Source organism: Mustelus asterias, chromosome 23, assembly GCF_964213995.1.
Source record: "Mustelus asterias chromosome 23, sMusAst1.hap1.1, whole genome shotgun sequence".
Classification (NCBI taxonomy): Eukaryota; Metazoa; Chordata; class Chondrichthyes; order Carcharhiniformes; family Triakidae; genus Mustelus; species Mustelus asterias.
Window position 1 is genome coordinate 50,458,695 of NC_135823.1, and position 16,527 is coordinate 50,475,221.

At 40.3% G+C, this 16,527-nt stretch overlaps 1 protein-coding gene across 5 annotated transcripts in view; it reads right to left on the reverse strand.

The window, feature by feature from the left end:
* Nucleotides 1-16,527, reverse strand: part of usp42 (ubiquitin specific peptidase 42) — a 78,997-nt gene that overhangs the window by 19,440 nt on the left and 43,030 nt on the right. For all 5 annotated transcript variants that reach the window (XM_078240599.1, XM_078240601.1, XM_078240600.1 and 2 more), the window contains 4 exons: nt 4,751-4,862; nt 2,095-2,235; nt 1,794-1,894; nt 1,558-1,699 (listed from right to left, as the gene is read on the reverse strand). In XM_078240599.1, coding sequence (XP_078096725.1) covers nt 1,558-1,699; nt 1,794-1,894; nt 2,095-2,235; nt 4,751-4,862 — 496 coding nt within the window. The remainder of the gene's footprint in view (nt 1-1,557; nt 1,700-1,793; nt 1,895-2,094; nt 2,236-4,750; nt 4,863-16,527) is intronic.

The following is a 16,527-nucleotide window of genomic DNA, read 5'->3' on the forward strand; positions in this document are numbered from 1 at the left end:
ATTCTTAGCACTACATTCCTCACTGTTTAAATCAGATTATATTAAACAATTCTTTTTAAAGCTTTGTTTCAAGGGTCTTAATTCCCCTAAATTAACTCACTTCTGCAAGTATTGACTGCAGGTGCCCATTAGCCTGTGGAAGAAACTTTGTTTCCTCTAAATCTTCAATCATGATCTTGCTTATGAACTTTGTAATGATGCCCTCTAGCCCTATACTCAATGTCCCAAGTTAAACAGCTTGCTTGCTTCACTCTTTGTACCTTTAAAGATCACTCATCCCTCCCCTCAGAAACAGCAACAAAGTTGCTTGGATCTTCAAACCTTAAACCCCCAAGGCCTGGGATAATCACTATTCCCTGAACCCTCTCCTCTGCATTATGATGCTTTTCAATTAGGTTGAGTAAAACTGACCCTATCATTGATTTTTACAATGTCATTAAAACTCTGACCTGCTTTCCTAACGCGTCGCAGTAGCACCTGATTTCATCGGTTATAATCGCCACTCACTAACCAAATGCTTTCAGTGTTTGAATTGTGACCATTTGCAAATTCTTTTCTTTTCTATTCATCTCACAAATAATAAATGGAAGATTCAAGGTATACAATGTGGAAACATGGAACTTGTGGTGTAGAACATTGGTGTCAATTCAATTTGGGTGCATGTTGGTATGGTTAGAGATTCAAGAATGGGAGTGAGAACCATATCCAATTGTTTGGAATACATAAATATATCTGCAATTTTTTCGTTCTGTCCACTAGCTGATCTTTAAAGTGTCACCTCCACATTTCTTTCCTTGAAGGAAGGGAATTTGGAAGCTGGTGAGGCAACAGGGAGTAATGTAATTGACACCGAGGATGGAAAGAGATGGAGACCAGGTAAGGATGGCAGATTTCCTTCCCTAAAAAGGACATTAGTGAACCAGATGGGTATTTAAGATAATCGATTACAGTTTCATGGTCACCATTACTGAGATTAGCTTTCCATTCCAGTTATTAACTGAATTCAAATTCCACCAGCTGCCATGAGTCCAGCAACATTGGGCAGCGCATTGGCAGTGATTGGCTCTCAGCTCCAGGGACCTGGGTTTGATTCTCGGCTTGGGTCACTGTCTGTGTGGAGTTTGCACATACTCCCCGTGTTTGCGTGGGTTTCCTCCGGGCTGCTCCAGTTTCCACCCACTGTCCAAAGATGAGCGGGTTAGGTTGATTGGCCATGCTAAATTGCCCATATTGTCCCGGGATGTGTAGGTTAAAGGGATTAGCGGGGTAAATATGCAGGGTTACGGGGATAGGGCCTGGGGTGGGATTGTTGTTGGTGCAGACTCTATGGGTTGAACTGGGTTTCTATGAACATTACCAGTACGCCCCCATCAACTCTTGATGCAGGAATTGCATTTCTACTACCTGGATCCATACTTGGATATTCTCATACAAACAATGTTTGGGATTCAAAACAGAAATATGTTGAGATTATTTATGGCACAGTTTATGCAACCAGGTCAGAAATAAATGGTTAACTGATCGAACTAAGTCAACTGGTCTGTTAATTGTTCCTACCTTGGTCCTGTGTGGAGGGAGCTGTGGTCCAATAAAGCCAGACATGGTTTGGTTGGTAGTCAATCGTTGATTGACAGGTGGCCTTGGAGATGACTGGCCAGGGTGATTAGAATGTTCTGAGCTATTTTTTGTATCATGGGATCTGAAAAATTATGAATCATTATTTCAGTAAAAGAATCGAAAAAATTCTGAGATTCGTGAAATACCAATTTTAAATAAATATTTTGCTTAAATACCTGATGTAAAAGAGCACATAGGCTTGTTGGTTTAGCACTGATCTGATGTCACTCGAAGATACAATAGAATCATTCATCTGGTACCACTGTCCATTACTGGCCTGGGAATAAATTTATTTGCATTTTTAATTTCAAATATGGTTGCTAGCGCGTGTAGACATGTGAAAGCTGGTAACTTTCCTTGACAAAAGTATATTCAAAAGATATACAAATGAATTACTGCATGAATCCAAAACCTAGAAGCTGTAGATTGGATACTATCTGCAAATGCTTTTCTAGATGAACTTTCATGAACAATTACCTTGATATAACAGTAGTAATGTCCAGCATGGCAGCTGAATCCTGAGTGTACCAATACTGCATAAAGCACATACACAACTGGCTCTCCATTTGACTGTGACATATAGGGTCGAACATCCAGATACTCCGAGTACCTCACTTCCTAAAAAGAAAGACTTACATTACTGATCACATACTAAATGCCATATTTCTTGTGTTGGATTCTTCACTCCCAAAAAATTAGATAAATTATGGAAGGTCTAAGACAACAAATTAGATATGATTTGTTAAAAGGAGCTATCTTAGTAAGTAGAATGATATTTTTCCATACTTAAATGAACCAAGACTAGTCTCCAGACAGAAAACACGTGAATGAATGCAGAAATGAATGAACGAATGCATGCACACACAAATGAATATTGTTGTTCTACCTTAGGTAGATGTTAGAAATGGACCTTAGCCATGGCAAAGAATATAGGATAAGTTTAATGGAGGAAACTATCATACGACCATAAGTAGTAGGAACAGGAGTAGAGCCTGCTCCACCATTCAATAGGATCATGGCTGATTCGACATTCATCAAGTCCACTTTCCTGTTTTCTTCCCGTAATCCTGGATTGCCTTACTGACCAAAAATCTATCTCAGCCTTAAATATACACAAGGATTCTGTCCCCACAGCTCCCTGTGGTAATGAGATCCAAAGCCTCAGAAGAAATTCCTCCTCATCTTAGTATTAAATTGGTGTCCCTTTATTCTGAGATTGCCCTCTGCTCCTAGACTCCCCCGCATGGGGGGAAGCATCCTCTCAGCATTTACAATGTTAAGTCCCAGAAGAATCCTATATTTCAATCAGATCATCTCTCATTCTTCTAAATTCCAATGAGTAGTCACAACCAGTTTAACCTTTCCTCATAAGACAATCCCTCCATACCACGGATTATCCGAGTGTCAGGATCCCAGACCAGAACCCCAAGGTACATTATGAAGCTAGACTAGACCCCAACAATTTTTTTTACTTGGCATAAATGTGAGGATTGGATATTTCTTTCCAGCAATGATCCCACTGACAAAATAGAGATATTTTATAGTGAAACGTTATTTAATAACACAGTTTAACTATAACAAATGAAGCAGCTTAACCATTAACAGTTGAACATATTTTAAAATGAAAGGAAGCAACATTACTTTCTAGCTTATGACTGTTCCAATTTCAGATAAGCCCCATTCATGCATAAATCAAACCCACTTTTAAATAAATACAGCTAGCAAACCAAAACATACTTGGTTTCAGAGAGGTCCAGAAGCCTGAAAAATCCTTCTAACCCCAACCAGGCTTCAGCTACAACTAACTGCTTTCTGCCGAAGCTTTTTTCTCTCTACTGCAAACCCAGTTCTGCACATTAACCACATTATCAAATGACCCTGTCAATCACTCTAATCAGAAATTCCAGAAGAACAAAAATCTATTTGCTCTACTTAAAATAAACATTTGCAAGGTTGAAATGAGTAACTATCCTGCTCTCCCAAAACCTTCACTGCATTCCTTCCAAACATACCGTCTGTCTGTAGCAAGAATTGTTAAATATTCCCCTTAAAACATAAAAATATATCTATTGCACTACCATTATCACAGTAGTGAACTTTCTCTGAACTGCCTCTAATTAAATAACCTCCCCTTAAATAAGGGAACCAAAACTGCTCGCAGTACTCCAGATGTGGTCTCACCAGTACCTTGTATTGTTGCAGCACGACTTCTCTACTCTTATACTCCACCACCCTTGAAATAAGGACCAACATTTTATTAGCCTTCTGGATTACATGCTGCACCTGTATGCTAGCTTTCTGTGTTTCGTGCACAAGTATCCCCAAGTCCCTTTGTCTTACAGCTTTCTGCAGTTTTTCTCCATTTAAATAACATTGTTCTTTCATTCTCCCTTCCAAAATGAACTACTTCACATTTTCCCACTATACCACATTTGCCAACTTTTTGCCCACTTACTTAACCTATCAATATTTCTTTATAAACTGTTTGTATCACTCTTGTACCTTTCCACCTATTTTTGTGTCACCTGCAAATTTTGCTGCAGTACATTTGCTTCCTTTCTCCAAGTCATTAATATGGCCCTTACTAATGTTAAGGCACCAGCACTGACCTTGGTGGAACCCCACTGGTTACAGGACCCAAACCTGAAAAAGAACCCCTTACCCCACTCACTGTTTTCTGCCCATTAGCCAATTCTCTATCCACGCCAATATCCTACCTCTAACACCATGGGCTCTTATGACTTAACTTTCGAAGCATCATCTACCGTAAAGACTGATGCAAAATATCTTTTCAACTCTTTTACCATTTCCTTGTTCCCCATAACAATCTCCCCAGATTCATTTTCTCGGGGGCCTGAATGGGAAAGCTGTACTCTGCAGAAGCAGCCACATCACAAACCTCCAACCTGAAATCCAGCTTGAGCCTGAAAAAGCTGACTGAAAAGTATACAATGCAAAAATTAGGATAATTGAGGAAATAGTCAGAGCTGCATAAAGAAGCTAGAGGTTGTGAAAGGTAATTCACTTGAAATGTTTTAACATGCTATGAGGTAGACAATCACTCACTCCCAACCCCATAGAATTTGCTGCTTTACGGTATTTAAGACAAATAGAAGCTCAAAAACTGCACTACCTTTGTGATCTTTCCACCCGTAAAGTTTGCAAAGCGCTTCAGAGAGAGTGTCAGCACATTTGAAGCTCGATGGATGGTGAATCTCTTTGAAGCAGGCACCATTTTCTTGCACCTGGTTACATTGTGGAAGAAACTTAGTGTCAGAAATCAATTTCGTTACCATGCAATAGAGTCAAAAGTTATGAATGATTGTTTTTCTTTACTGATATTTGTGTAACAAATCAACCAAAAATAAACTAATTTAAACAGGGAAATTAAGGGCAGAATTCAAACATGATATTAAAAGATGAAGAGACAACCTTCATTGCTCGTGCTACTGATGGTTTCCAGGATAACTTGTTCAAGGGGATGTTGATGTATGGTTAAATACTTAACAGGTATTCTGCAGCACGTAATTTAAATCACCTAGCTGGCTCTCTAAATATTGAATATTTCCTAATTATGAAGTTGAATCAAGCATGGGTCCTAGATGCCAGAGTTCTCATTGTCTTTATTAAGCATGGTGTGAAGAGGTGTTACACAATCAGAATACAGTCCTAGCTCTCTTCTACCCTCCATGCAACAACATCGATGAACGAGCCCCAACTGAACTGAACTTGTGGCCTTTTGAAAGCTGGGGATGGCTGTCACTAGACTGAAGTGAAACCTGAACCACTCAATCTAGATGTGCCCTTGGAGAAGTGATAGACTTCTTCCAAAGTCGACAACAATGTAGCAAAACATAGGATAACGAACATGAGAGTATCAATTAAATTGTATAAATGCGATAGTCAAGTAGAAAGTTGTACAGCATCATGATTTGCTAGTGGCAAGAGGAAACTACAAGACAAGCTGCATAGTTCTCAATTCTTACAGTCATCTAGGGTAGGGAGAATGGTTCTTTTAGGTAAAACATAGAATGGGAAGACTGATCATCTCCATGTGGGAGCCAGATGTTCCCCAAATCCCAGGGGGAAAGGTACCATGAGGACTTGCATGGTCAAAAAACAGAGGTCTACATGACCAAAAAGACTGATGTCAAGAAAGTTTTGCTGAAGAAACTGAAGATCTGCGAGACTGATCTAATCTGTCGTTAAAAGAAAAACAGAGGGCTGCAAATTTCACTCAAACTGCTAGATGAGGCAGTCTGGAACACAAAAACCTGTGGCAAGAGGAAGATCTGATATAGTCAACGGCTGCTTTGCCTCAGAGGATTATAAAGGATCGTGCAAGAGGGTGCAGAGTTATTACATGCCTTGAACCCTTAAGGTGTTACAAAAAAGTTAGGAAAAGAAAATGATAAAAGTCCACATTGAAAGTTAAAATTTCTAAAGAACAGTCTCAGGATCCAATGCCTTTTCAACTCTGACTTTACTGAACAGTCATCTGTTCTGGTTCTCAGTTTCCTCTGTTCTGTTAACTCCAGACTTCCTTGGAAACTTCTCATTTCCCTAGTTTCCTTAACTAGCTGGACGTTAGATTTCCGATATCTGTTTCCTTAATCATTACTCCATAGTATGGCTTTTTTTCTAGCAACGCTGAGAGATGTTTCTTGTTTAGCCTAAAATCAACTGCTTCTAGCACAGCTGAGAGCACTGCCTTCTCTCTCCCCCCCATCTCCAACTGGAATCAAATTAGCTAAACTAAAACATTAAAGTTTCTCTACCTCATAAGGCCCCAGTTGCTAAGCAACCGCTGCTGGCTTATTTATTCTCCATACTGTAACCCTCTCTAAGCATAATAGAATTGTAGTTGGAATTGAAACCAACCCCCACACATATAAACACTTTTGTCTAACATGAAGTTAACTCTAGGTTTATCCTTCCAGGCACAGATACATTAAATTAAACCCACTTAAAATTATACCTTATTTTCCTAACAATAACCCTGTACAGGCACTCATAGTTGTTGAGTGTTCTTTTCAATTTAAGATGGTACCCCAAGAAAGTTATGGAAAAATATGGGAAATTGGTTTCATACATTATATTAAAATTGCATGACATGGATTAATTTTAAAAGTAAAAAAATAATTTCAGAAACTGCTAGTGTCATTAACTTTACCTCCACTCTCTATAGCTCCTCAAGTAAGCAGTTAATTAACTTCAATTGCCAAAGGTAATTACTTGCTGTACTAGTTTTGTTGGTCTTGTACATTCAGAGCTTCCAGCACTTCAACCTGTTTCTGAATGGAAAGGCAGGCTAAACAAGAAAGTCTGTTGCAATAGATGATTTGCTGTTAGCTACAAAAACCAAGGGATTGGTATCTCCTTTTATTAGGTGAGCTGACAACTGGAAAACTGATTTAAAAAAACAATCTGAAATTGACCATTCAAAAATGGGAAAAGGAAATCCAATACAAACAATGTAATGGGGATCAGTGTGAACCCTATAAAATGTGTATAGATGCTGAGGAACGGATGTCAATTTGTCTTGCATCACAGGTAAATGATGACCACAAATAGGGAGATGATGCATGGGAAGGGAAAAAATGGTGGGGAAACATGTTGTGAAGAAGGATCTTTGCTGAAAACCAGAAGAGCATTCAATATAATGGTAAGAATGGCTAAAGGAAGAGGTCATTAGGCCCTTTGCGTCTGTGCCAGCTCTCTGCAGCTGGTCCCACTCCCAGTGCTTTTCCAACGAGGGACTAGAAAAGAACCCCATCTGCCTAGTCCAACTAAACAACTAGTGTAAACAGATGGGAACTAATAGAATCAAGAACTGTACTATATAATAGTAACATTGAGATTGTACATATTGTGTTAAATATGAGCTTGGATAGGTTGACAGAATAATGTGGAGGAAGTTATACACACATATTATAGATTAAATATTAGAATTAGTTATAAAAATGATAATGCAAAATTGGAAACAGGAGCCAAGGGCTGTGAAAGATGAGACTAAAGAGTCCAAATGGGAAAGGAAACAAGCTTCACCAGAATGGCTAGGAATAGAAGAAATGGCAGGGTCAGCAATAGTAAATAGAATAAGTATAGACAGCATGTGAGAGCACGATAAGGTAATGAAGAAAACAATTAAAAAGATTAGCAGAGATGAATCAAGTGGATGACAGCTTCAGGGTGCAAGAGAACACTTTGTTCACTGCGCATTGAAAATCTTGGAAGGGTTTAAGATACGATAAATTAATATAGGCAAACAAAAAGATTAACCTTTTTTTTTGCCTAAGTTATATTTGCTATCTTCCAATCTAATGGCACCTTCCCTGAACCTCGGGAGTTTTGGAAAACTTAAACCAAACCAACGCATCAACTATCTCACTAGGCACCTCTTTTAAGACCCCAGGTTGAAGTCCATCAGGACACAGGCTCTTGTCAGCTCAGAGCTCCAATAATTTACACAGTACCACTTCGCTGGTAATTGTAATTTTCCTGAGTTAATCTCTTCCATTTCCTGGTTTATAGCTACTTTTGGGATGTTACTTGTACCTGCTCTGGTGAAGACTGTAGTGAAGACTGGTGCAAAATACCTCTTCAATTCATCTGCCATCTCCTTGTTTTCCATTATCAACTCTCCAGACTCTAGAAGACCAACACTCACTTTGTTAACTTTTCATTTTAAAATATTTATAAAGACTCTTACTATCTGTTTTTGTATTCTGGCTAGCTTTCTCTCGTATACTATAATTTTTCTCTCCTTAATTTTTAAGTCATCCTTTGCTGTTCCTTTTATTCTGTCCAATCTTTTGATCTGCCATCTGTTTTTGCATAATTATATGCTTTAATTTTTCTTGTTAACCATGGATGGTGGGTCCATCTCTTGGACCTTTTCTTACTCTTTGGAACATATTGATTCCATGCATTCTGAAACATCCCCTTAAATTTTTAGCACTGCATCTCTATTGACCCATCGCTTTAACCTAATTTGCCAGTTTAGTTTGCCAATGCCAGCTCAACTTTCATGTCCTTGTAATTGTCCTTGTTTTTAAAAACAGTCTACGACGCACTCCTCTCTCACACAAATTGAATGTAAAATTCAATCGTATGTTGCTGCTAACTTGGGGTGTCTTCACAAGATCATCTCCCATCTCACTGCATATTAGCAGCTCTGGTATAGCCTGCTCTCCTGTTGGCTCCAGAACATGCTGTTCTGAGAAATGATCCCGAAAACATTCAATGAACTCCTTATCCCAGCTACCTTTGCCTATCTGACTAAGTCTGTGTGCAAATTAAATCCCCTCATGATTATTGTTATGCCTTTCTGACAAGCTCAAATTATTTCTTCCTTTCATGTGTTTACTGTTTGGGGGCCTCTACACAACTTCCACAAGTGACTTCTCACCTTTATCATTTCTCGTGTCCACATCCTGGTTTTCTGAACTTGGGCTATCCTCTATATTGTGCTAATACCATCATTAACAAACACAGCAACCCCCACCACTTCTTCTTCACTTCCTGTCCTTCCTAAATTTCCTGTACATTTCAATATTCAAGTCACAGTCCATATCCTTCTGCAATCATGTCTCTATAATGGCTATCAAATCGTACTTATTCATCTCTATGTGCACTTTCAGTTCATCTGTTTTGTTCTAGATGCTCAGTGAACTCAGGTACAGAGCTTTTAGTTTTATCCTTTTTCATTTTAGAACCGCCTGGGGGCAGCACGGTGGTACAGTGGTTAGCACTGCTACCTCACGGCGGCAGGGACCCGGGTTCGATTCCCGGCTTGGGTCAGTGTGTGGAGTTTTCATGTTCTCCCCGTGTCTGCATGGGTTTCCTCTGGGTGCTCCAGTTTCCTCCCACAGTCTGAAAGACGTGCTGGTTAGGTGCATTGACCCAAACAGGTGCCGTAGTGTGGAGACTGGGGGAATTTCACAGTAACTTCATTGCAGTGTTAATTTAAGCCTTACTTGTGACTAATAAATAAACTTTAACTCTAGTCTCATCTGTTGACTTACTGTTAGATTTGCATCCTCTCACCCTTCCTGCCATGGCCTGTTTTCCATATCCTGGAATAATACCTTTCTCTTTTGCCTTGTCTCTGCTCTTTGATCTACGGGATCTTCCGAAATTTGATCCCTTGCCCCCACTATTTAGCTTAAAACCATATTTATTTCCCTAATTACGTGGTTCTCAAGAACAATGGTTCCAGCACTATTCGAGTGTAGACTGCCCCAACAATACATATACCCCTTTCCCTGATACTGATGCCAGTCCTCCATGAACCGGAACCTATTTCTCCCACACCAGTTTTTGAGCCACACATTCATCACTCCAGTCCAATTTGTCCTATGCCAATTTGCACGCGGCTCAGTTAACAAACCAGAGATTGTCACCTTTGAGGTTCTGCTTCTTAATTTGGTGCCTAGGTCGTTACACTGATTATGCAGAACCTCCTTCTTTGTCCTGCTTATGTCATTGGTACCTATATGGATCACGACGACTGGATCCTCCCCTCCCACTGCAAGTTCTGTTCATGAGCAGATGTACCAAACCCTGGCATGAGGCAGACAATACAATCACCTGGATTCTCAGCTCTTTTTGCAGAGAACGGTATCAATCCCTCTGACTATACTATCCCTACCTACCACTGCATTCCTTGTTGCTCTCCCAACTTGAATGGCTTCCTGTACTGCAGTACTATGGTCAGTTAGCCCATCCTCACTGTCACCCAAACAAGCTGAAAGAAACCTCAATTACCATTGACCAGAAGCTGAAATGGCACCTTCCATTCAAGTACTTTGGTTACAATAGCAGGTGAGAGACTGGTAATTCTGTGGCAGGTAACTCACTTCCTGACTCCCCAGAGTCTGTTCAAAAAGCATAAGTCAGGAGTATGATGGGATATCTGGGTGAGTGCAGCTCCAACTACGCTTAAGAAGCTCAAAAGCATCCAAGACCAATTAGCCTGCTTGATCAGCACCCCATGCACCACCTTAAACATTCACTCCCTCCATCATCAATGCATTGTGGCAGCAGTGTGTACCATCTTTCAGATGCACCTCAGCAACTCAACAAGGCTCCTTCGACAACACCTTCCAAATCCACGATCTCTTATCACCTAGAAGGACAATGACAGCACATGCGTGGAAACACCACCTGCAAATTCTCCTCCAAGCCATACATCATGCTGACTGAAACTATATCACCATTCCTTCACTGCTGCTTGGTCGAAAATCTTGAAACTCGCTTCCTAACAAGGCCGATTGCACCTACACCACATGAACTGCAGGGGTTCAAGAAAGCAAGTCCCCATTATCTTAAAGGACAATTAGGGATAGGCAACAAATGCTCAATGACACCTCATCCTGTGAAATAATGTTTTTTTTATATTACTTAATACAAGAGGCTAGGATGTGGAGGAGAAATTGTCTAAATACAGCCGACAAAAGGGAAAAACATTGCATGACCAACACAGACATTTTTACAACTACTGCAATGGCTAGGTGCCCCATATCAAACAATTCTGCATGTCCTACAAATGAAAAAGACCCAAATCAATAAGACACTGGTATCAATGCATTATAATGTGATCCATCTCCAAGTGAAATTGCCCTTGGAGAATGAGGCGATCCAAGCAATTCTTCGTATCAGACATTATATACCCACTCTATCCCCAGACTGAAATCTATAATTCAAAGAGCAAGAAACTGAAAAATATTTTGTGAAACAAGTTACAGGATAGGAAATTGGAGTAGAAAATTCAGGAATTAGGTAGGAGGCAAGAGTAGAATTACATCCAAGGGTCCAAATGGGACTAACAGTTATTCAACTGACAGTATTGTATTGATAATGGATGTTCCTGCTATGCAAGAGTATTGGTGAAATAAAAGCTTTGAGAAATGAGGATTGGATAGCCCAGACATCACCAAAAAAACAAAGGTGGTGGGGCAGATGCAAGGAGAGGAGATTCAATTGCTATTTAATTATCAGTGCTCAAAACAATAAAAGAATAATGAATGGGAGGAAGAAAGTTGGAAAGGATTAGCCTAATTACAGTACAAAGACAGGAAACTGTTTGTGATGAAAAATCCATTTCTAGGCATGGAGGAGGATTATTGAAGGGGACACAAATATGAAGCTGAGGCAAAAGGGAACCAACAAGGGAGGACAAGTGTCTTGTTAAATGTTAACTAATGAACATGTAAAGCAAACTTTAGTTTTAATGGTACAATGCTTGAAGAGGTGCCTGGTGTATTAGCTGAAGGGTATCCAAATTTGAAGAGCACATATGTATGAGCATCTGCAGAGATTGCTTGTGCAACTTCTCACATCGAGCTTAATAAAGGCTGAACAAAAGCACTCTGGCATTTAATACTTAACTTTGTAATTAACAAATAATTCAACGGTCTAAATGCAAAATCGAAATAGCCCTAGACTGATGCCAGTTAAGAGGCAAATATGCTCTTCTAGAATTCACTCTGTCGAGAAAGACTTAACTGAGATAGCTGCAAAATGGTTGATTCCATTTCATGCCATATGTAAGGCATGCATTTCAATGGATAAAGGAAAATATCCACATAGAAATGAATTCCTTCCTGTAGAACACTCAAGGCTATACAGTTACATTTTTAAAAAGGTTATAGTACCTCTGGTGATACTGCTAGACAGCACAAAAGTTAAAGCACAAGGAAGATGATCAAGTTTCTCATGTATATTATCACTATAGGGAAGCAGGTCATGTAAATCATAAGCACAAATGAGTGTTAGCAATTCCAATTTAACTGTTATGTAGTAACAAAAAGGGAGGGAGAGAGAAAACCGGGAACTATAGACCTGTGAGCGTGACGCTAGTACTGGGAACCTTGCTAGAATATAATTTAGCATTTGGAAAGCAGTAGTATCAAAGTCAGCAAGAATTTACATAGGGGAAATCATGTTTGACGAATCTATTGGAGTTCTTTGAGGATGGAACTAGTAGAGTTTACTGAGGAGAACATGTGGTTTATTTAGACTTACAGAAGGCTTTTGACAAGGTCTCACATAGCAGGCTACTATGTAAAGTTAAAGCGCATGGTATTACAGGTAATGTCTTCAGATGGATAGAAAGCTGGTTAGCAGATAGGAAGCAAAGAGTTGGCATAAATGGATCTTTTTCTGATTGGCAGGCAGCAACTAGTGGGGTACCTCAGGGATCTGTGCTAGGACCCCAACTGTTCACATATTAATGATTTGGCAGAGGGAACCAAATGTATTAGCTCCAAATATGCAAATGATACAACGTTGAGGAGAGTGAGCTGCGAGGAGGATGCAGAGTTGCTTCAGCGTGATTTGGATAGGCTGAGTGTCTGTGCATAAGTATGGCTGATGCAGTATAATGTGGATAAATGTGAGGTTATCCACTTTGGAAACAGTAATAGGGAGACATTACTTGAATGGGTGTAAATTGAGAGAGATGGATACTCAGCAAGACCTTGGTGTCCCTGTGCTTCAGTCGCTGAAAGTAAGCATACAGGTACAGCAGGCAGCAAAAAAGGCAAATGGTACATTGGCCTTCATAGTGAAGAGATTGGAATATAGGAATAGAGATGTTTTACTGCAATTGTATAGGGCATTGGTGAGGTCACACCTGGCATACTGTGTGCAATTTTGGTGTCCTTATCTGAGGAAAGATATTCTTGATGTAGAGGGAGTACAGCAAAGGTTTACCAGGCTGATTCCTGGGGTGACAGGTCTGTTATATGAGGATAGATTAAGTTGGTTAGGATTGTATACACTGGAGTTCAGAACAGTGAGGGGGGATCTCAAAAACTTATAAAATTCTAACAGGGTAGATTCAGAAACAATGTTCCCGGGGGAATCCAGAACTGGGGTCATAGTTTAAGAGCAAAACTTTTAGAACGGAGGTGAAAATTTCTTCACCCAGAGAGTAGTGAATGTGTGGAATTCACTACCACAGAAAGTAGTTGAGGCCAAAGCGTCGAGAGATTTCAAGAAGAAATTAGATATAGTTCTTAGGGCTAAAGGGATCGAAGGTTATGGGGGTGGGGGGGGGGGGGGGGGGGGGTGGGGGGGGGGGAGAGAGAAGGGGGATCAGGATATTGAATTTGATGATCAGCCATGATCATATTGAATGGTGGAGCAAGCTCAAAGGGCTGAATGGCCAACTCCTGCTTCTAGTTTCTAACATCAAATTTCATAGAATAGCTCAGTATGCAAATGAAATAGGCAACGTAAACAAAGACAGGAAATTAGAGAGTTTCCAAATTTCACTCCTGATTTGAAGCCTAGTCAATTTCAGCTGGGGAGACATTTTAACACCACTAGTGTAGGAAAGAGGTAGGACAAGTGCATTTCTGCTCCTACATCATTCAAGGATGACTAATTACAATTTCTAGAGTAATTGCTATTAATTTTATTTCCAGCTGAGGGCTGGGTTAGGGGTCAGTTCTTGCCTGAGTCACAAGATTGTGGGTTCAAGTCCCACTCTAGGACTTGAGCACAAAAATCAAGGCTGGCAAAACAGTAGCGAGAGTGTTGGACTGTTGGAGATGCTATCTTTCAAATGAGATGTTAAAGGAGGCCTCGTCTGCCCCATGAGTCAGTCTGAGATAGATAATCAGCATGAGACTTGTAACAGTGACTCGTCATGTAACAGTTCGGATGGTGTGCTGGTCAATTTCACAGCAATCTACAAATAAAATGAAAAGCCAGTCAAAGTCCAACCAACATGTCCCATGAGTCTTCCTACTGCAGTCACTCAGACATGGGAGCATTCTACTTGGACCTACACTCATCACCTAATGAGTCAAAGAATTAATGCGAGATTCACAATGGTGATAGTGCCATGCACACCTGTCTGTGCCATCAACAGTGTTCACCAGCAGTTGATGACAACTGCAATTCTTACCACCTACCATGTGAAAACATGCCCTATTCTTCTGAAAATTCAGATTTTACAGCATGTTTTCAAAGTCAAGCAAGACTAGTTGTTGCCACTTATTACAAAATTACAAAAATCTCAAGGCACAATACTGAAGAGGGGAGGGGGGTATTTTTGTCCAGTGATTTATCTCTCAATCAATCATAAAAACGGATTACCCGCTCATTATCACGTTGCTGTTTGTGGCAGTTTGCTGTGGGTAAATTGGTAGTTGTTTCCTACATTGGAACAATGTCTACACTTCAAAGTACTTAGTTTGCTGCAAAGCGCTTTGGGATGTTTTGTGATTGTGAAAAGTACTACATAAACTAAGTATGTCGTTAGCTTTCTTTTATTTGAATAGGCTAAGCACCATTGTCATCTAGCCTTTGTATGAAGTCATGTGGGTAAGGCACAAGTGAATAGACAAAAGCTTGCAGCAGGTGGATGGAGTTAAAATACAATTAGCTATGGTGTAATCAGGCTTAAGGGACAATGATATGTATCTATATTCCTATTTACACCTCATGAGTCAGATTGTTTGGCTGGGTTGCCTATAATTGAACGGCTTGGAAATATACACTACTTAGGTAAGTGAAGCCACATTGAATTTAACAGCGGGTACTCTGGGAGTTGTAATTAGTCACTCATCTGACGCTCATGCAAACTACAGATCCCAAAGGGCACAGTTAGAAACTGCTGGCACAGTGAATGTGCAGCTCTTGTTACACTGCATTTGAAATTTGTGTTATGTTAGTTATAGCTATGTGACAATCAGTAATTATGCCTCCAGCATTAAGTAATTTGCAGTGGCAATAATGGGACAAATTTTGTTCGTCTTGATCAATGCACATTTGAAGAGCACATATGAATGGCACTTACCAGAGATTACATAGTTGGCTACACTGTCTATAAACACAGCAACACAGTAATTAAATCAAAAGTAGCAATGTGGACGAATCAAATTAACAGCTACTTTAGAGGATTAGAAAACAAGGATTCGTCCATTAAGTTTATACATCAATAAGAGGCGGTTTGGTGGCGCCGTGGTTAGCACTGCTGCCTCACAGCAGTAAGGATCTGGGTTCAATTCCAGCCTCGGGTGACTGTCAACGTGGAATTTGCACATTCTCCCAGTGTCTGCACAGATTTCCTCTGGGAGCTCCAGTTTCCTCCCACAGTCCAAAGATGTGCGTATTAGATTGATTGGCCATGCTCAATTGCCCCTTAGTGTCAGTGGGATCAGCAGGGTAAATACATGGAGTAAAAAGGGCCTGGGTGAGATTATTGTTGGTGCAGGCTTGAGAGGCCGAATGGTCTTGTTCTGCACTGTAGGGATTCTATTATTCTATAGTTCTAAACTGCATCAGATTTGACCTAACATAGAACCCTGTGAATGGTCTTATTTAATCATAGAATCCTAAGTGCAGGAGGCCATTTGGCCCATTGAGTCTGCACTGACCACAATATCACCCAGGCCCTATCCTCACAACCCCATGCATTTACCCTAGCTAGTCCCCCTGACACCAAGGGGCAATTTAACATGGCCAATCCACCAAACCTGCACATTTTTGGACTGTGGGAGGAAACCGAAGCACCCGGAGGAAACCACGCAGACACAGGGAGAATGAGTAAACGCCACACAGACAGTGACCCAAGCCGGGAATAGAACCCAGGTCCCTGGTGCTGTAAGGCTGCAGTGCCAACCACTGTGCCACTGTGCCGCCCAATGGCAACTTATTGAGGGGGGCAAATGACTCAATTGCTGGTATATCTGCAATGGAAAGGAAGACCTCAGAAGCTACAGGGTTCTAAGATAAAGCTGTGAAATAGTTTTTGGGCTAGATTATTTTGCAATAACCAAGACTGTACTCCTTCAGTTTTCAGGGAATGATTGAAAATGCTGTATTGTGGGCTGCTTTCCATTACCTCACTACTTGCCCAAAAGTAAAGGACAAAACAACATGAATGAATCAACC